This window comes from Acromyrmex echinatior, chromosome 4, assembly GCF_024713525.1.
Source record: "Acromyrmex echinatior isolate Ae372 chromosome 4, ASM2471352v2, whole genome shotgun sequence".
Taxonomy (NCBI): Eukaryota; Metazoa; Arthropoda; class Insecta; order Hymenoptera; family Formicidae; genus Acromyrmex; species Acromyrmex echinatior.
The window spans coordinates 12,823,120-12,839,978 of NC_141855.1; the positions used below are offsets into that span (position 1 = coordinate 12,823,120).

The 16,859-nt window shown below is 36.3% G+C and overlaps 1 protein-coding gene across 5 annotated transcripts in view; it reads left to right on the forward strand.

The window, feature by feature from the left end:
- Positions 1-16,859, forward strand: part of LOC105146456 (Protein tyrosine phosphatase 99A) — a 343,436-nt gene that overhangs the window by 120,182 nt on the left and 206,395 nt on the right. For all 5 annotated transcript variants that reach the window (XM_011056736.2, XM_011056737.2, XM_011056735.2 and 2 more), the window contains one exon: positions 6,777-7,085. In XM_011056736.2, coding sequence (XP_011055038.1) covers positions 6,782-7,085 — 304 coding nt within the window. In that variant the 5' untranslated portion in view covers positions 6,777-6,781. The remainder of the gene's footprint in view (positions 1-6,776; positions 7,086-16,859) is intronic.

The following is a 16,859-nucleotide window of genomic DNA, read 5'->3' on the forward strand; positions in this document are numbered from 1 at the left end:
TTTACGGCGTAGACCGAGCCGGTCTCCTACCGAGGAAAAGAGGATAAAATTCAATTTTTAGGTCGGCCTTGCGACTCAGTCACAGGTCGAGGATGCTGATTGTTGCTTCTGCTGGTTGACGATCGCTAAACGATGCACTTCATGTGCTTTGAGATAAGAATTTTAATTACTGCGAAATTCATTGAATAACTCTGAGTAACTAAATTCTATTGGTGTTTATTCACACAGATAAATATATACAATACTATACGAAAGTAATAATTACTCGTTTCAAGTATTTCAAAAGTTCATCCATAAATCTATCATAAGTTCATCACAAGCATCAAATTTATTCAAAACATATTCTGAATCCTAGTAAGTTTAATACTTTAATCAAGATTATTAAATTAAAACAAATTCGATTATTTATTATATATAGTCCACTTTTTTGATCAATTTTGTAACATTCTTCCAAAGGAAATATATTTCTGTTTTGAGTACCTAATAATTAACTTTCTAAAATTTGTAATAAGTATATTTTAAGATTATTATTAAGAAAATATTCGTTATTAAAGTCTATTGTTATTTAAAAGGAAGAAAGTGAATTGAGTAACAGTTTTCTTAACAATAGAATTTTTCTGTGTGTATTTAAAAGGTAGATTTTTTTTTTAAATTAAATTAATTATACGTCGATTTTAACTTAAGCAATTATTTAAAAGTGACGCTGCTATTAAATCACATTATTACCCTTTCTTGCATTTGCATGAAGTGAGTCTACGTAGTTAACGCTTTCTTTCTGAATCCCACTGGAGACTGCTAAACAGAATTCAAGATAATAGGTAGGTTCTTCTACGACGTCGGTGAAAAGAGATAGCTGCTTGGAAGCTATTTCGCCGACATGGAGACGCGCATTAAGTTCTCTCGTAATATTCCTATAGCATTAAAGCAAATTTCAAGGCCCATGCGGGATTCAAGATGCCGTTTGCTTCCACTAATCTCCCCAGGGAAGTATAACGAATATCACTTTGTAAGGAATAATTAACGAGCGCGCTTGAGAGCCGAATAAAATAATTGGCCGACAGTTTGTACTCGGTGAATGTAAATATTCTCGCGCTTTCTCCTCGAATCTGTCACAATCGAGACATTACGGCGGGATTTGTGCCGTAATTAACATTAATTTCTTCGGTGATTTAGCGATCTAATGGGAAAAAAACTCAATGTGCTCGGTGTGCCGCGAGATTCGAAAAATTGCCACCCCGAGAAAGAGAAATTTATGGTTTTTCGTAAGCATGGCGGTGGGAATTGTTACGGAAACTTTTTACGACGTACTTTTGACAAAGTTCAAGAAGTAACGAGGCGCGTTTGCATCGTTCGGTTGCTGTTACAGCTGCTCTGTTGCTGTAGTTGCTGAGAAACTCGCGTGCAGAGCTTCTTTGCCTCGAAGATACAAAGAGAGAATCGCGTGCGAAATTTCATTTCCACGGTGGGACGCGCGCAAGTCAAACGCGATCAAAACCACACCGTGCGATCGGGGACGAACGCGATATATTTTCCGTCACGACGCAGAACGGTGGCGTTATCCACCGTCGAGAAACTTTTTACATTATGTTAACTTGTGCGCGAAATGGACCTCCCGGAACTAAGCAGCACGCGAGGGAGGATGACTCGGAGTTTGAAAACACGCGCGTGTGCCTGTAAGGGAGAGTTGCTGAATGCATACTGGTTGTCTAATTCATTAATATTTAATAATGTTATTACTTAAATATAAACATATTCAGTAAAAAGTATGAAATAAATGAAAAACGATAGTATAGAAAAAATTTAATAGATTACGTTCTTGTTTTATAGATGTTAGCAGCATTTTAAAAAATCAGGAACCTACATCTGATATTATTGTAATTTTTAATAAATTTGTGTAGCTGATAATAATGTAATCATGCAATTTTAATATTTTCATAAAAAAATTTATTGTATTATAAAATATTTTACATCAATTATGAACATATATATAGATATTTGCAATTATTATAAAGACTAAACTATTTTTTATAAAATCTATTAGATTTTCTATAAATCGTATCAACACAAGATAAAACCGATAATTGACAATAATAAAATTAATAATTGATATGAATATAAATTTCAATTGCAAAAATAATCTCAAGCCGATTTTACTTCGACATTCTTGTCTTGTAATTATTGTTGTTTTATAATTAATCTTTTTTCGATAAATTATTAAAATTAGGTATTAATTAATTATTACATACAAATTAAGTTAACGATTTCTCTTATTAATCTTATATTTTTAATTTGTTTCATTCACAAATACTTTCAATACTTTCAAAAGTGATACGATTGGGAGACTTATATAGATTCAAATTAGGCAATCGATTGTCTTTTGCGACATGTTATAAAAAGACTTAAACAAATTAATTTGTTGATAAAAAATGAGACACATGTAATAATAAATTCGAAATATCAAACCACAGTTCCTATTGTTGCAAATTAGTACCCAATGGAAAATATAATAAAAAATATAATAAAAATAGTTTAAGTGATATACATCGGCAACTCTCTACAATCTTTCCGTTACTCTGTTTTCCTCATTCTCTCTATGGCCGTATTCAGAAACTTCATCCGGGTGCACTCAGGTATTACTTTATCCTTGTTGTTCACCGAATATTAAACAAGGATAAAATGATATCTGGGCGCATCCGGGTGAAATTCTGAACGCAGCCCGTGTAGTTAAATTATATCGATTACACTCCGAAGTTGGTACAGAATATAACGCACACACGTAGCGCCGGTACTGGTATCTTTCAACGATTGCTATTATTTTACTACGCAGCTCGCGCGATCGACGTCTAAACACGAGCTCCAAATGCGAAATTGCGTCGAATTGCGTCGGGGATTAGTTATTAGCTCGTGAAAGTTTATGACGCTAATATTCTGAATTTGCGTGGATCGCGCGACGAAATGGCGTACAGAATTATGTGAACCGAGAAGCACAGGTAGCAGGAAACCGTTTCCTCGATATTACGTTTGCGGATTTGGCTCGCGATTGAAACATGCGGAAGAGATTTCCGCCTTTATTCGCAAAAGACTCCGTATAAATCATGTAGAAAAAATGGCTTCAATCAAATTAACTACTGAGCTACGATATTTTGTAGATTATGACTGATCGAAAATTTCCTTAGGCAAAAGGCCTAAAAAATAAATAGACTTTAACGTAGCATCATTCGAAAGTCGCCATTGTGAGTCTAATTGGACTGAAAAGTTTCTTTATCTGCTAAATTATTTATTTTTTGGTAATTATACTTTAATACTTGTAAGCATATAATAATGGGATGAATCAATTGATGTAAAGAAAATATACAGTTGCTTTAAGAAAATTATGCAATTTGCTCTATGTTTATTTACAAACTACATTTTTTTAGAGCAACTATGTGTTTTTTGTACATTAATTGAGTCATTATTCTATATAGTCATTATGTGCATAAAAATATTAAGATATAATAACAAAAAAATAATTTAGCAAATAAAGACTTTTCAGTCCAATTAGACTCAAAATTTCAAATATTGTATTATAGCAAAATTTGTCCATTTTTTATAGTTTTGCTTAAGGAAACTTTTAATCAGCATTTCAATTTACAAAATATCATAGTTTTAGCCAATTTGACCAAAGCTACTTTTTCTACGTAATTTGTGCGTAAATTGAGACTCTTTCTTTCGCAATTTTTTTTTTGCGCGTCATATAGGAATTGTTGTCAAAACGTACGATTACAGTTTTATTTTCTTGGACAATCTGCCGTGTCGATTTTACGAGCGTTCTGTAGCCGCGAATGCCTCGTCGTCGCTAGTGCAAACGAGGGTGATTCTCGTTGACGGAATCATGTGAAAGCGTTATCGCACGTATCCATGCGTTGTATCGTTTCCTTTCTTCTTTTTCGTTACTTTTTTGCCTTCCATTCTTGTGTTCACCGGCGCGGTTATCGAAACGATCGACGTCATTAACAGTTGGATTACTTTCCCGCTGTATGTTCTCGGTTGCGTTTATTTCGACCTGCATTTTCGTTAATTTTCTCCGCGTGCTTTTTTATTCATAAAAGTGCATTCCGTTGAAAACTAATCGAGAGCTACAGGACTCCCAACTTACTCCTTACGGTTCCATGGATTGGTGATGTAAAGTAATGACGTTAAGCGGGAGAGAGAGAGAGTAGTCCGAGTTTTTAGAAGTATACAGGAAGCTTTGAGAAGCGACATATGCTTTAAAATTCCGTCGAGATATCTTCCGACATGAAATGTTTCCCAGTCGACTCATTTTGTGAGTAACTTTGACGTTACGTTTGAAGAAATTTAGTTTAAAACTAGATCGATATCATATGTACATTTATATGTGTCGGACAGCCATCTGCATTTATAATCTTAGAAGAAAAAATAGATTATATATATATTATAAAATATATTTTTAGTGTATTTGCGAAATTTTGTAGATGATGAAAATTTAAGATAAATATGTTGAATACTTCAAAAAAATATCAGACAACTTGATCCTATAATCAATAAGTAGCCGCGCGTTATTTAATTCAAGTGTCCTATTTCGAATTATCGAAATGAGTTATGGTGGCTTTATTGATTAATAAACTACTAAAGTGTGCGAGTCTTTGGCACATTTTATTAGAGCGCTTTATTGATTATGAATATCATTATCATAAAAAAAAATCTCATTTATTTTGCCGTAAACGTATATGAAATTTAAATTATTTTGGCCAATCAGGCTATCAATTAAATAAATTGTTCTGCTTGAAAGATAAAGGAATTCATAGAATTAAAAGTAAAGAAAAGAGAGAGATAGAGGCTTTTAGATAAACATTCTGCTGTAAAAGTAATCATTGTTAGCTTTGAGAGAAGAGAACTAGAATATATTTCGCACATAAATTTTAAAAAGAAATAAAAAAAAAAAGAACGAGTGAAATTTAACGGGAATGAGAGAAAATTTATCGCGGGAATTTTCGAGGAGCGAAGAAATATTATTTTGCGATAAATTTGTTATCGCGTTTGCAAAGGTAGACGAACGGGACAGTTGCTCGTCCAACGACGTAGCTCAAAGGGCCAGTCGTGATTTATGCCGATCGTAAGAGAAAGAGACGGAGGATGCGCTAAAGGAGCATGCTTGGCAAGGTTCGAACTTGCACTTTATGCACGTATGAATACGTACGCGTGATCTGAATACCGTTTTGCTGCAAAATCCGCGTAGTGAAAGCTTTGCTAGGGCTTTCCAGAGATTGCGGAGGGAATCCCTTCGTGAATTACCTCAATGACCTGCCGCATCGTGATGTCCGACGCGGTTTCGCCACGTACGATCGACGGTTCGCTCCGCGATATAGCGGATACATATTCATATGCGATATATATGTATCTGTAGTGCTTACGAAATCGCGCGCGAACTCTTGGCGTGTCATTCGTTCGTGCATGGATTTTCATAGATTTTTTAGATGACAGTGTTTTGCGGTCGGAGAGAGTAAAATAGCAACGTGTGTATGGAGAGCATACGTTCCAGAATGTGTATCGATGGTATTCTTGTTGGAGAAAAAAATTGAACTCGTTAGAAAGAAAATTGGATGTCTAGGTATTCAGAAATTCCGCGATGCAATATGGCGTAACCGTGGAGCTTATTCGCGCAAGCCAGGGCATCGTATATTTTGCGTTGCAAATTACGATCCGGCGCGGCCGCGTGAAATTTTAAAAGTCGATCGGAAGCTATCTCGCTACGGTGTTGGCCGTACTCGCGCGTACATTAATCCTCTCAAGTATATTCCAAGCGTTTACCGCGAGGAAACTGGAATAGTTTTCCGTTGTGCGCAAGATCACTTGTTCGTGTCGCGTGGTTAAAAAATATTTACATTTTCCTTGGAGAGAGAAAGAGAAAGCGTGTGGATCCAAAAAAAAAAAATCGATGCGATCTACAGCGCACGCTCCACGACGCTCAAAAGAGAACGTGCTACATTGCAAGGTGATATAAAAAAAACTAACGTTAACTAACGTCAAAAGATCAGGTTTGGTAAAGGTATTCTAGGTAGTCAAATCTTGAGATCCTATGAATTATGTACCCGACTTGGGTACCGAAACATGTTTAGCCATTTTTAACTTGGACACAAATTATAATATTTCGAGGACAACGCATTTTTGAAAAAATTGTTTCAAATAAAAAATGAAGAGAACCATCAGATGAGTTAATTAAATTTTGGATCTAGGAACTTATTGGTTAAAATCTAGATAGTTTACCTTTTGATAGTCCTCTTTAAATCTCACAATTTTTACTTGAAACTTTCTTCGAATGCATTATTTTCAAAGTTTTATCTTTAACAAGTTAAAATGGCCAAGCATTCCAGCCCAAGTGGAGTATAAATCCGTAAAATCCCAAAATTTGATCATCTAGAATATCTATTTCAAACATGATATTTCGGTTGGTAACGTTAGTTCTTTTTTTATATCACTTTTGCAATGTAACATGTTCTTGTCAGAATTCTTTTATATCCAGTCTTACGAGGAAGTGTGATGCGCTGTTAAGTCGAAGAACGTCCAGTCATTCAGAGATTTTATTCGCTCTGCGCTGAAATTGTCCTGACGCAGGTGAAACCCCGAACCCGCAAGAATCCGTCGCGGGGTTTCATTCACCCATTCGCTCCTCGATTCTCATTCCTGCCGTAGCCCCGAGATCACGTTTGTTTTTATCACAACGATAACGTTTGCTACGAATGTTACGACGAATGTAATGGAAGGATCTATGTTCGCAGATGCCATGAATTCGTTGGTGGAAGACGTCGTCGTGGAGGCGGGGAAGAACGTCACGCTGGGGTGTCCGGGAGTGACGGAGGATTCGCTGGTGTTGATGCTCGAGTGGCGGGCAAACGGGATGCGGCTGCTCGAGTATAAGAGCAGAAGCACGACTGTCGTGCGGCGAACAGAACAGAACAGAATGTCTCTGTCGTTGAAAAATTATTCGTTGCAGCTGCATCCCGTCACCGCCGCCGACAGCGGTATGTACGAGTGTCTCGTGAACAACAGGAATACGCCGGAAGCTGTGATCAAGCTCATCGTTCGAGGTAAGTGGCGGAATGTTCTTAATTGCTTTTTCTTTTTCTCTCTCTCTTTTTTTTTTTCAATTGTATACTTTCTGCGGAGAGAGAAACAAGCCGGGTAAAATAGAGCGCTGATGTTCATTAACTCTTTTAATTCGATCGAACGAACTTATATTGCATTAAATTAAGGGAAGTGTATGTATATGAAGTCCACAATGGGTCAATATATTCTTTTTCTGTTACATATTTCTGAACGTACCGCTCGATAAAATTTCTCATATTTATTGGAGTTTGAAATAGTGAATGCAATGGCCTGTGGACTTATTGTAATTAATCTAAAAAAAGAAAACTACAGATCAAATTTCCGTTTCTAGTAATCTGTATTATAAAACTATAAGCCTGTTATATTTTTAGGCCAAATATCATTAATGAATTAAAAACTCGTTCTGTAGCGAACTAAGCCATTTGATATTGCGCCAATCTAGACGGCTACGTTGTGCTTTTAGTTTCATTACTTGGAGATCTATCTTCGTTAAATTCCGCTTATTACTTATAGACTTTGAAAATATTATTAATTAACTTACAGCACATAAATCCGCTATGAAATCATTGGATAACGTCTCTGTCATCTTACACGTAATCCGTTTTAAATATTTTAATACTTCTTGTAAAATATTCTAATAATTAAATTCTCTGCTTTTTATTATAAATAATACCATCTCTTCGCAACTTTCGCGATAATAGAGTATAGTTGTCGATATATTTCCTATTGTGTCTAATCGAAATAAAAGTTCAAATGCGATTCTTCTGTTCTTCTGAGCTGTGAGTTAAAAAAGGGAGGCAACTTACTTGCCTCTCTTATATATTGTCTTTATATATATATATATATATATATATATATATATATATATATATATGGAAAGAATTTTCTGATACATGAGCATTTCCTGCAACTTTACAATATTATTTTCTCAGGTCGAAATAAAAGATATAAAATATTAAATCGACCACCTACTATTATTTTACATTAAAACAAAGTATTACTTTGACATTCTTAAAGACTATTTAAGAAAATAAAGAAAGATTCAATCTGAATAACAAGCAGTATAAAAATCTATCACAGATATTACATAAATATTTACATCAATATATATGATTGCTTTTGTAATGATGACCAAACATTTTGAAAATCGCTATAGATCCACCTTCAGGGCCAAACTAAATTAAAATCTCTCTTATAGATTGTCGAATCTATAAGGGAATTTTTAAATATTAATTTTGTAGATGGTAAATTTCAATTTAATTTAATTTTAATTTAGGATATCTCGTCTTAATTAAAGTGAAATATTTATCACATTTTTGCATAAACTTAGAGTTTTATTTACTTAATAATTGAAATTCCGATATCTCTTACGGGATCATTTTTGATTCTGTTGATATTCTAAATTCAAAGGACAATCGAAATATCTATGACTCATTCATCGCGGTTACCGATCTGCGTTCAATGAACTAGTTCACTGTTAAACTCGGTGAGTTTACACAAAGTTCGCCGTAAACTTTGAAAGGCAGACCGGTCCAGGTTGCACAGCAACACCACCCTTCTTAACAACCCCGTCGCCGCTCGTCGTTCCTAATGCTTTATTTTAAAACCGAGTTGCAGCCCCATCCCTACCAGCCTCTCGCGGAGTGTTTGCTTTAAGTATTTACGCCTGATTTGAATTCGTCACGTGCAACCCACCGCGTCAAAAGCAAACTTTTCGTAGCGTCCTATAGACGACGACGGGTTGGAATCATGGGAGTGCGCGCGGCATAACTTCAGCGGCATAAGTTTGGCCGCTGAACTTCACCGCAAAAAAAGGAGAAATGAAACGGGTCCTATCGCGTTATGTCGCGGTGATTTGCATTCAATGCACGATCCCTTACTCAATTTGACTAAAAAGTTTGCCTGAGCCGCTAAAACAACGTGAAATTACGCCAACCGGGCGGGCATTTGCGTAATAACTGGCGCGAAAAGTGAACTTTGACCGACAATGTGGTTCATAGGAATCAATGTACTGTACAGGATCGGAAGATCGAGCGAATTTACATTTTTCACGTTGCGTGCTCGATATTAAGCGACGTATTCATATCGTATCTTACAAGGTGTATATATACGTATGTACATATATATTATGATGTATATGTACATTGTACTGTACGTGCTTCTACTCGAGACTCCGGGCACGTAACACTTCGGTGGTAACCAATATTCACGTTACGTCAACCATTAAAATGAACATTTTTCAAATCTTTGCAATAGGAGCGTACACGCACACACCTCTTGAATGTTTTCCACTTGCGAGATCGATTCTCATATTTCCCTCATTTCTGATTCTCGTAAAAATGCGCTTTGAAAAATTTGTGAATTACGCACGCGAAAAACGGACGAATGGTCAAAAATAAATTTCGTATTAGTTGCCACCGCCGATCTAACTCGTTTTACAAAAGTTTCATATTTTGCCTCGTGAAATAATAAAAACGGAAAAACTCTCGCACATGAGATATATACGGATGTGTTTTAATACTTTACAATGAAAATATACAATTGTAGTTATGGAAAGAAAAAGGTAAAAGATATATTTAAATTATTTTCAATTTGTAATTACAAATTGCAGACAAATTTCATAAATACTACGTGTTTGCGGCCAAGACTATTCACTGCATAGTTAGCGAGTTATTTTCTCATTAAGTCGGCAGAGTTGCCGATTTGTTTTGATGAACGAGCATCGGTGAGAGAGGTGAGGCTACTCTACGTTTGCTACTCTTCGAAACGATATCGCAAGCGCACAAAGGGCCCAAAGGGAACGCCCGGAACGAGCTTCGAATTATCGTCTGTCGAAGCTTTACCGCGGGGGTAGCAGGGGGGGGGGGGTGATAGCAGGGATGATGTTGGTTGACTGCAGCTATGAATAAGCGCGAGTCGTTTAACAGCGTGACGTTTTTTTCGGCTCGCGGCAAAACAGTTTCATTCATATGCATGATGGGATACGCGGTTCGGGCATGAAAGAGAACGAGATGGCAGAGCGTGGCAAGAGAGAAAGCGGAGGAAGAAAAGAGAAAAAAAAGACGGAGAGAGAAAGAGGAGAACCTTCGCGGAATCTCGGTAGCGGCTAACGAGTCACGATTATTCCTTCTACTTCGCTTAACGAGCAGATGCAGATGCGAAAACCCTCGCGTACTCGCCGTTACCGAATTCAGCATTGATCATTCATTATTTTTACATTTGCGTTACAGTGAGGAGTTATTTTTCAACGAGTAGATCTAGGGCACAATGAAAATATATATATATACAGATTTTAATAAAAAACGGAACACCATTAATAAAATACAGACGGGCTACGAGACGCTCTCGTTTCGAAAGTGCACATAAGACGTGAGAAGGTATTCTTATGCATCACGTGTAGATGACGAGACGAACTGAATCGAGGAAAGGTAGTACCTTGACTAGGTGATCCGGGAATCGAGTTCGAAATGGATAGAGGAAATGCGCTCTTGATGGAACAAATAAAATTGTCCTCCCTCGGGATTACCGTGCATGTATTCGCATCTGTGTTGTCAGGATCCGCGTGCTTCTTCTCGAAGATTCTCCTCTCTACACTTTCCCGGTATTTCTCTTTCCCACATTCGTTCCGTTTCCCCTTGGTTGACTTTGGTACAAGTGAATCATCGACCTTGGTCGCGTTCCAAAAAGGTAAAAACGCCGATAGTTATTCCTCCGGACAACAAGCCGCGAACGCTGTTTTTCACTCGGACGTTTCATTTAAGACAAGAACAACGATAGAAGAGAACGGCGAGTGCTCGGCAAATGGCCTCGTTCGATTTTATTTGATGTTGGAACGAAGAGATCTCTTCACTGCCAACAGCCAGTGTAGCCAGTAGGACAATCGATTCCATTAGAATGTGCACTCAATATTGTAAAACCTGTAAAACGTAGGTACTAATGTCCTCACGAGCAGATACATGAGCGACCGATCCTTAACTACGTTAGAAAATGTGTTTCGTCGTAATGGAGATCGATTTTCTATAGAGCGGCATCGCGATGATTATATATATTTTTTTTAAAGAAAATAAAGAATAAACTTAAAAATTTTAACATTTTATTTTCAAATATTTCTGCAATAGTTTGTGACTGTCAGAGGTCTGTGCATTAATTTCTGAAATTTTCTTGCGCAGTATAATTCTCAAATAAAGCACAAGTCATCATAACTATTCATACATCATGTCAATATAGCTGCAAATTTGATTATTCACTTTTCGATTAATCGTGACTAATTTTGATGTCGTTTTGACTGTTATTCTGTGTTTGAGCTAATATTGCCCTTGCATAAAACTAAGTTTGTCGATAATTTCCGTAAAAATTAGTACATTAAACATTGGAATGCTAATTAGAAAGGGATCTCCTGTAATATTATTAAAATAAAGAACAATTGAGTTTTGAGAAAAAATAAAGAAAAGGACAATTATTTGAAATAAAAGACGACCCTTTACAGTAAAGGACGTATATGGTTACGGTATAGGGCGTCAACTCTCGAATCGCAAATCCGCGAGAACTTACGAGATTTTTTTTTTTTTTTTAAGATACGAAAGCCCAATGCCACGTTTATCTATTGGCACGTCAAAAATTTCGATTTGGAAAAATCCGCCTTGAAAATATTTTATTGCGCGATTCCGCGCTATCCCGGATTTTTTTTCCGCGTGTCATCACGCGTTTCTCGTATTTCGCGAATTTACACGGTAGCCCAAAAATCCGCGATATGTACATAGAGAATATCGCAGCTTTTTTCCGCGACGTGGCGGATATCCCAGGCTTTGCAGTTCGTAATACGATTTGTAATACGTACAGCAGATAGAAGTACGGCCTCGTGATAAATCTCTAATAAAATATTTCGTAGGTATCGTATGTACTTTCTCAGATTAAGGGTGTTGGCTTTGTTTCGCGCCAGGAATAAGGTGATCAAAATCTGCGGTAGGTAGGGCGAGATTTATTTTACATAGCGAGTACACTGATCGCTTTAAGTGAACTTCTGCGAAACACTCTTATTGGTACGATGGAGTGAGAGTTTCTCTCGCGGACTTCTCCAAGGGAGAGGAACATATTACCGCTCTTCACTAACCGACGAGGAGAAGCCGGTGCAATTCGAAAAGTTCGAAACGATTCGCCGAAGAGTTCTTGCCGTAACGCTTTCAGATTAGCATACTATTCGTTACTTGGCTATCCTACGAGTGATCGAATGTTTTGAACAAATATTTTTTCTTTCTCTGAATAGTAACTCCAGACGAGATGATTTAATCACAGCATAGTAATCCGAACATAGTAATTAATCTCTTTGTTTAATTATTTTTATCCAATATGCCACGATATTAATAATATAGAAAAAAAAAAGAACGTCAAGTATTTGCAGAGTAATTTTTATCTTTTCCGTATACAAACAGTTACGTCAATTACAATTTTTTTTGTCCTGTTTGTACAATTTCGTGCAAACAGTTTTCATTTTCGCTGTTATTACGCTTGACGTGTAATAAAATACAGTCTAGAAGATTAAATTAATAATAAAAATAAAATTACAATAGTGAGTCCATAAATCTGGGCGAACAAAAACATATTGTGTAGTTGTATTAAGCCAATTATTTTACAGCCGTTATGTACATAACGGGGCACATCGTGCGTAGGGATTCTATGCGTAATATCAGCTTTTATTGCGGATTTAATCGATGAAAATAGAACGAGATTATTTACGTGATTGTATTTAGCTTGTTCTATGACGTTATGGCTGACCGGTTGATTTTACGAGATAAATGACTAGTCGCGCGTCGAGCCTTGAATAAAGGCAACGATTTAACGCGCGAGCACGGTGCGCACCACGATATAAATGTGCTCCACCGACTGGAAACTACTCCGGTTTCGAAGATAATGAAGCGTGCGTTGAAAAATGCCAGCTTTTCTAAGCCAAAGCGCACAGCTTACTTCGACAAATCTTTTGCACAAATTGCCCGCGTTGAGCTTTAATACATTTTATCACTTCCCCCTTGAAACGTCACCAACTTTCGAGATTTTTATTTCCTTGACACTATTTCTTTCACTCAAATACATATATGTGTAGTATATGTCAATAACATAAATATTTCGACAGAAATAATTAATAAAAATAAAAAAGTTACGCGGAAAGGACGAGTTTTGCGAAATTTAGCTATATACAGATCTGAAAATAATTATCAAAATAATTATGTAAAATGCTCAAAACTTTTTGAATTCTTACGTAATTATTTTGATGATCTAAAATTATTTTTATTTTATAATTAAATATTTTGTATCTAACTAAATTTTTGGGTATTTCAGTAAATCGTTCTTCCCAAGTAATTTCTGTAATTTTAAAAGCCATTGATTTCTCGACAACGAATAAATTGTAGGAAAAATATTCGATTATGTATAGTGTTAATTTTAAACAAATTTGTTAAATTAAAATTTCAATTTTTGATTTTAATCTTCATCTGCAACACTGCAACTGATTTCTTAATATATATTTAAATGTAATACAGTCAGTAGTCGTAGACGAAGATTCATCAGACATGATAACTTGAAAATTTAGTATTTTTGAAGCTATCGCAACCTTCGTCACTATTTAAGATGGTCTTTACGATGTTGCAGAATTCTTCTTTCAATGTTTATGGAAAATAATTTCATTCCTGCAAATAGCGAACTTTCGCTTTAATCGAGTTCTGGAATAAGATCCGTGAGATCGACGACGCAACGCTATGAATTACGTACCTCGCGACACAGTTAATTAAGCGGTATTTAATTTGTAACAAGCCCATGAGGAAAACACTCCCACGTATACTATGATAGTATCAACACATATATACCTCTAATTAAATGGATTTTTCAGAATATCAAGTATTTTCAAAAATTCATTGAATATTGAAAATAAATGGTAAATAATAATTTATTGGGAGCAGAGAGAACAGAGAAAATAATTAATATAAATGCTAAAATAGATAAACTATAAAAAATGCATCACTTAATTATGCATCTACTTTGTAATTCGTTAATTTTGAAGTTAAAGTACTTTAATTAATTAAAATTGAATACATTACTAACTCACTTATATTTAATATGCAATAAACAATTGTTATAGATTACGATTCTCTTTTATAGGAGCATTAATGAATCGGGCGACGCCCAACTGTCATTACGCTTGAAAGCGAGCGGGCAGAGAAGGGATAACTCGAGTAAACTCGAACATTAGACGGCGTTTCTTACTTAGCTAAGAATCGGGAATAAACTGCTCTTTCATAAATTAATTTCCATTCGTTGTCGACTAACGAAAACTTACGGCCAACTACGAGCGAAGCCGCGTCTAAAACCGCAGATGCGCGTCTTAATCGCCTTATTCAGCATTATTATTGAAATGATATTCGGCTCACGGCTTGTTCGTTTTTTTTTTCTGTAAATATTTAAAAGTTCGTTAATAGTCGAAGAAGTTGTCAACGGAGCTACGAAAAAAATGGAAAAAAAATAAGCGGACTGTTGCATAAATTTCCCGAAGGGAAAACTTTTTACGAAGAATTTAATAATTGCTAAGATAAATCAAGTAGATACGCATTAAAAAGTCACGGACTTTCTTAGATTTATAATAGAGGGATTAGTCGTTTAATGTCGCGCTTTTATAAAGACTTTCATCATTTAGTAAAAGAGAGTTTCGTTTAGTAAAAGAGAAACCGGTAGGAATAAAACATGTGTTGTCTTTCTCTTACCGGAGACTCGCCACAGCGGCGAATCATCGGAGTGAACAACAGCGCGAATTGGACCATGAAAATTTCGACCGAAATCCAGAGGACAGAAGATCAAGAGAGAGAGGAATATTCACCGAAAATTTCAATCCGAGTCAAATGCGCAGCTGCATTTATACGTTTCGTTGTGAGAGTCAAAGCGCGCGAGTGTCCGTGTGGTTGTCGATACCGAAAGGAACTTTGTAGTCTCGGCATAGTTGAAATACTTGCGTGTACCGCGTACATGTGAAAAGCAGAGATAAAGTGAGGAAAAGAGAGATAAAGACTTAGATTTCGTAATATATCTCGAATACGTAGCGGAGTATTTCATTGATGACAGCGTATCAATATTGAATCGATAAGTAATGTCGCTTGATACGTTTGAAGGCTTCGAATTGCCACGCGAATAGAAATGGAGTCTCTATAAAATTCTGATAAGTTTCTCTTAATCTTTATATCCTTCCCATTAATATTTTCCATGCATTCGTCTGCGAATTGCATTAAATGCATTACCTATAATATAATTGCTTTATTTATCTTTACTATTTAAATTATTACGGAAATCTATCTAGAAATATACTAAGAGATCGTTTAAATCTTTGGAAGAGGTGGGTAATTCAAGAAATTCTAAAGAATGCATATTTTACATCAGTTTGTATTAAATAATTATTGCTGACGAAAATGTATTTTGTATTCTTTGTTGTATTACCAAATTGTCGCCGTAGAAATAAATCGATAACAGAAAAAGGTGTCACCACCGGTGTATCGACGTGGTTGATACCGTCTACTGTCGTCACTTAGAAGGAATTAATTGTAGCGGGTAGAAACCGCCGGGTCGTGCACGCGGATCGAATGTCGAAGGTGGCTTCGCGGTATCGATGCCAAAGCCTCTGTCGAAGTTAGTCCGAAAGCCGCGGAGGATTCAGACGGGCTTCAGGGAGACGAAACGGACGATAGTGGTCGCACGTTACCCTGGCGTAGAAGTGAATAATGCAACGCATCACGTCGGCGAAACCGGTGCTGCGCCACGTCGTTGCAAATCTCATCCGCCGAGGGCGATCTTACCGGATCTGTTCGTCCCGTTTCGATGCTCTGACGTCTACCCGATTTTCCGCACTATCGGCGACAGTATCTTCCCATTTTGCGATCGTTCGTGTTTATCGATATTTCATTATGCCGTTCTCGGAAAGTATAATATATATTCGCAAGGCGTCAGGCAACGTTACGATTCGATTTCAATATACACGTTGTGAATGCACCGTGAATTCGAGAAGCGATATTGCGGAACGAGAATAAGAAGGCATTTTGATACTGCTGTGATAAAGTCTATATTTTTCAATGAGAGAAGGTAACGGATCTTTTCGTTTTTTTTCTTCCTATTAAAACGAAGAAAGCAGAAATTTCTGCGGTATTAGAATTTAGTGGGTAATATACGCGTATATGGTGGCTATTGGAGTAGCTTAGCCTTTAAAAAGGCTGAGAGGCACGAAGAGGCTCTTAAGCTCAATATGATGTAAGAAAGTAAGGCGTTGAACTCTTGCACGTAGTGTCAGGGTGGCCGATAATTGTCCGGTTCAGAAGCCATAGTCACGTAGACGAGATGACAACGTATCACGATGCGTCGTCACCTCATTAACTGTGAGGAATATCTCCCTAGTGGGAACTGTGATATCGATTTAATTCGGTGATGTTAATCCTGGAATACATATCTTTTCAAAAATCTGAAAACAATCTATAGATCCAGGAAATCTATTTTAATTAATTAACTTTAATAAACTGTAACTTCGGTTCAGATTTATAGTGTTTTTCACTGATAGAACTAGTGCGCACTCAGTGCACATTAAAGCTATTGTACGCTAACTTAATCTGAATGTAAAAGTGAGATATTTCAATTAATAAAATATGGTATTTGATAAAATATATATTTTATCAAATATCATAATAAAATGTATTGAGGATTTCGCAGTTTAATTCGTTTCTATATTTTTATTA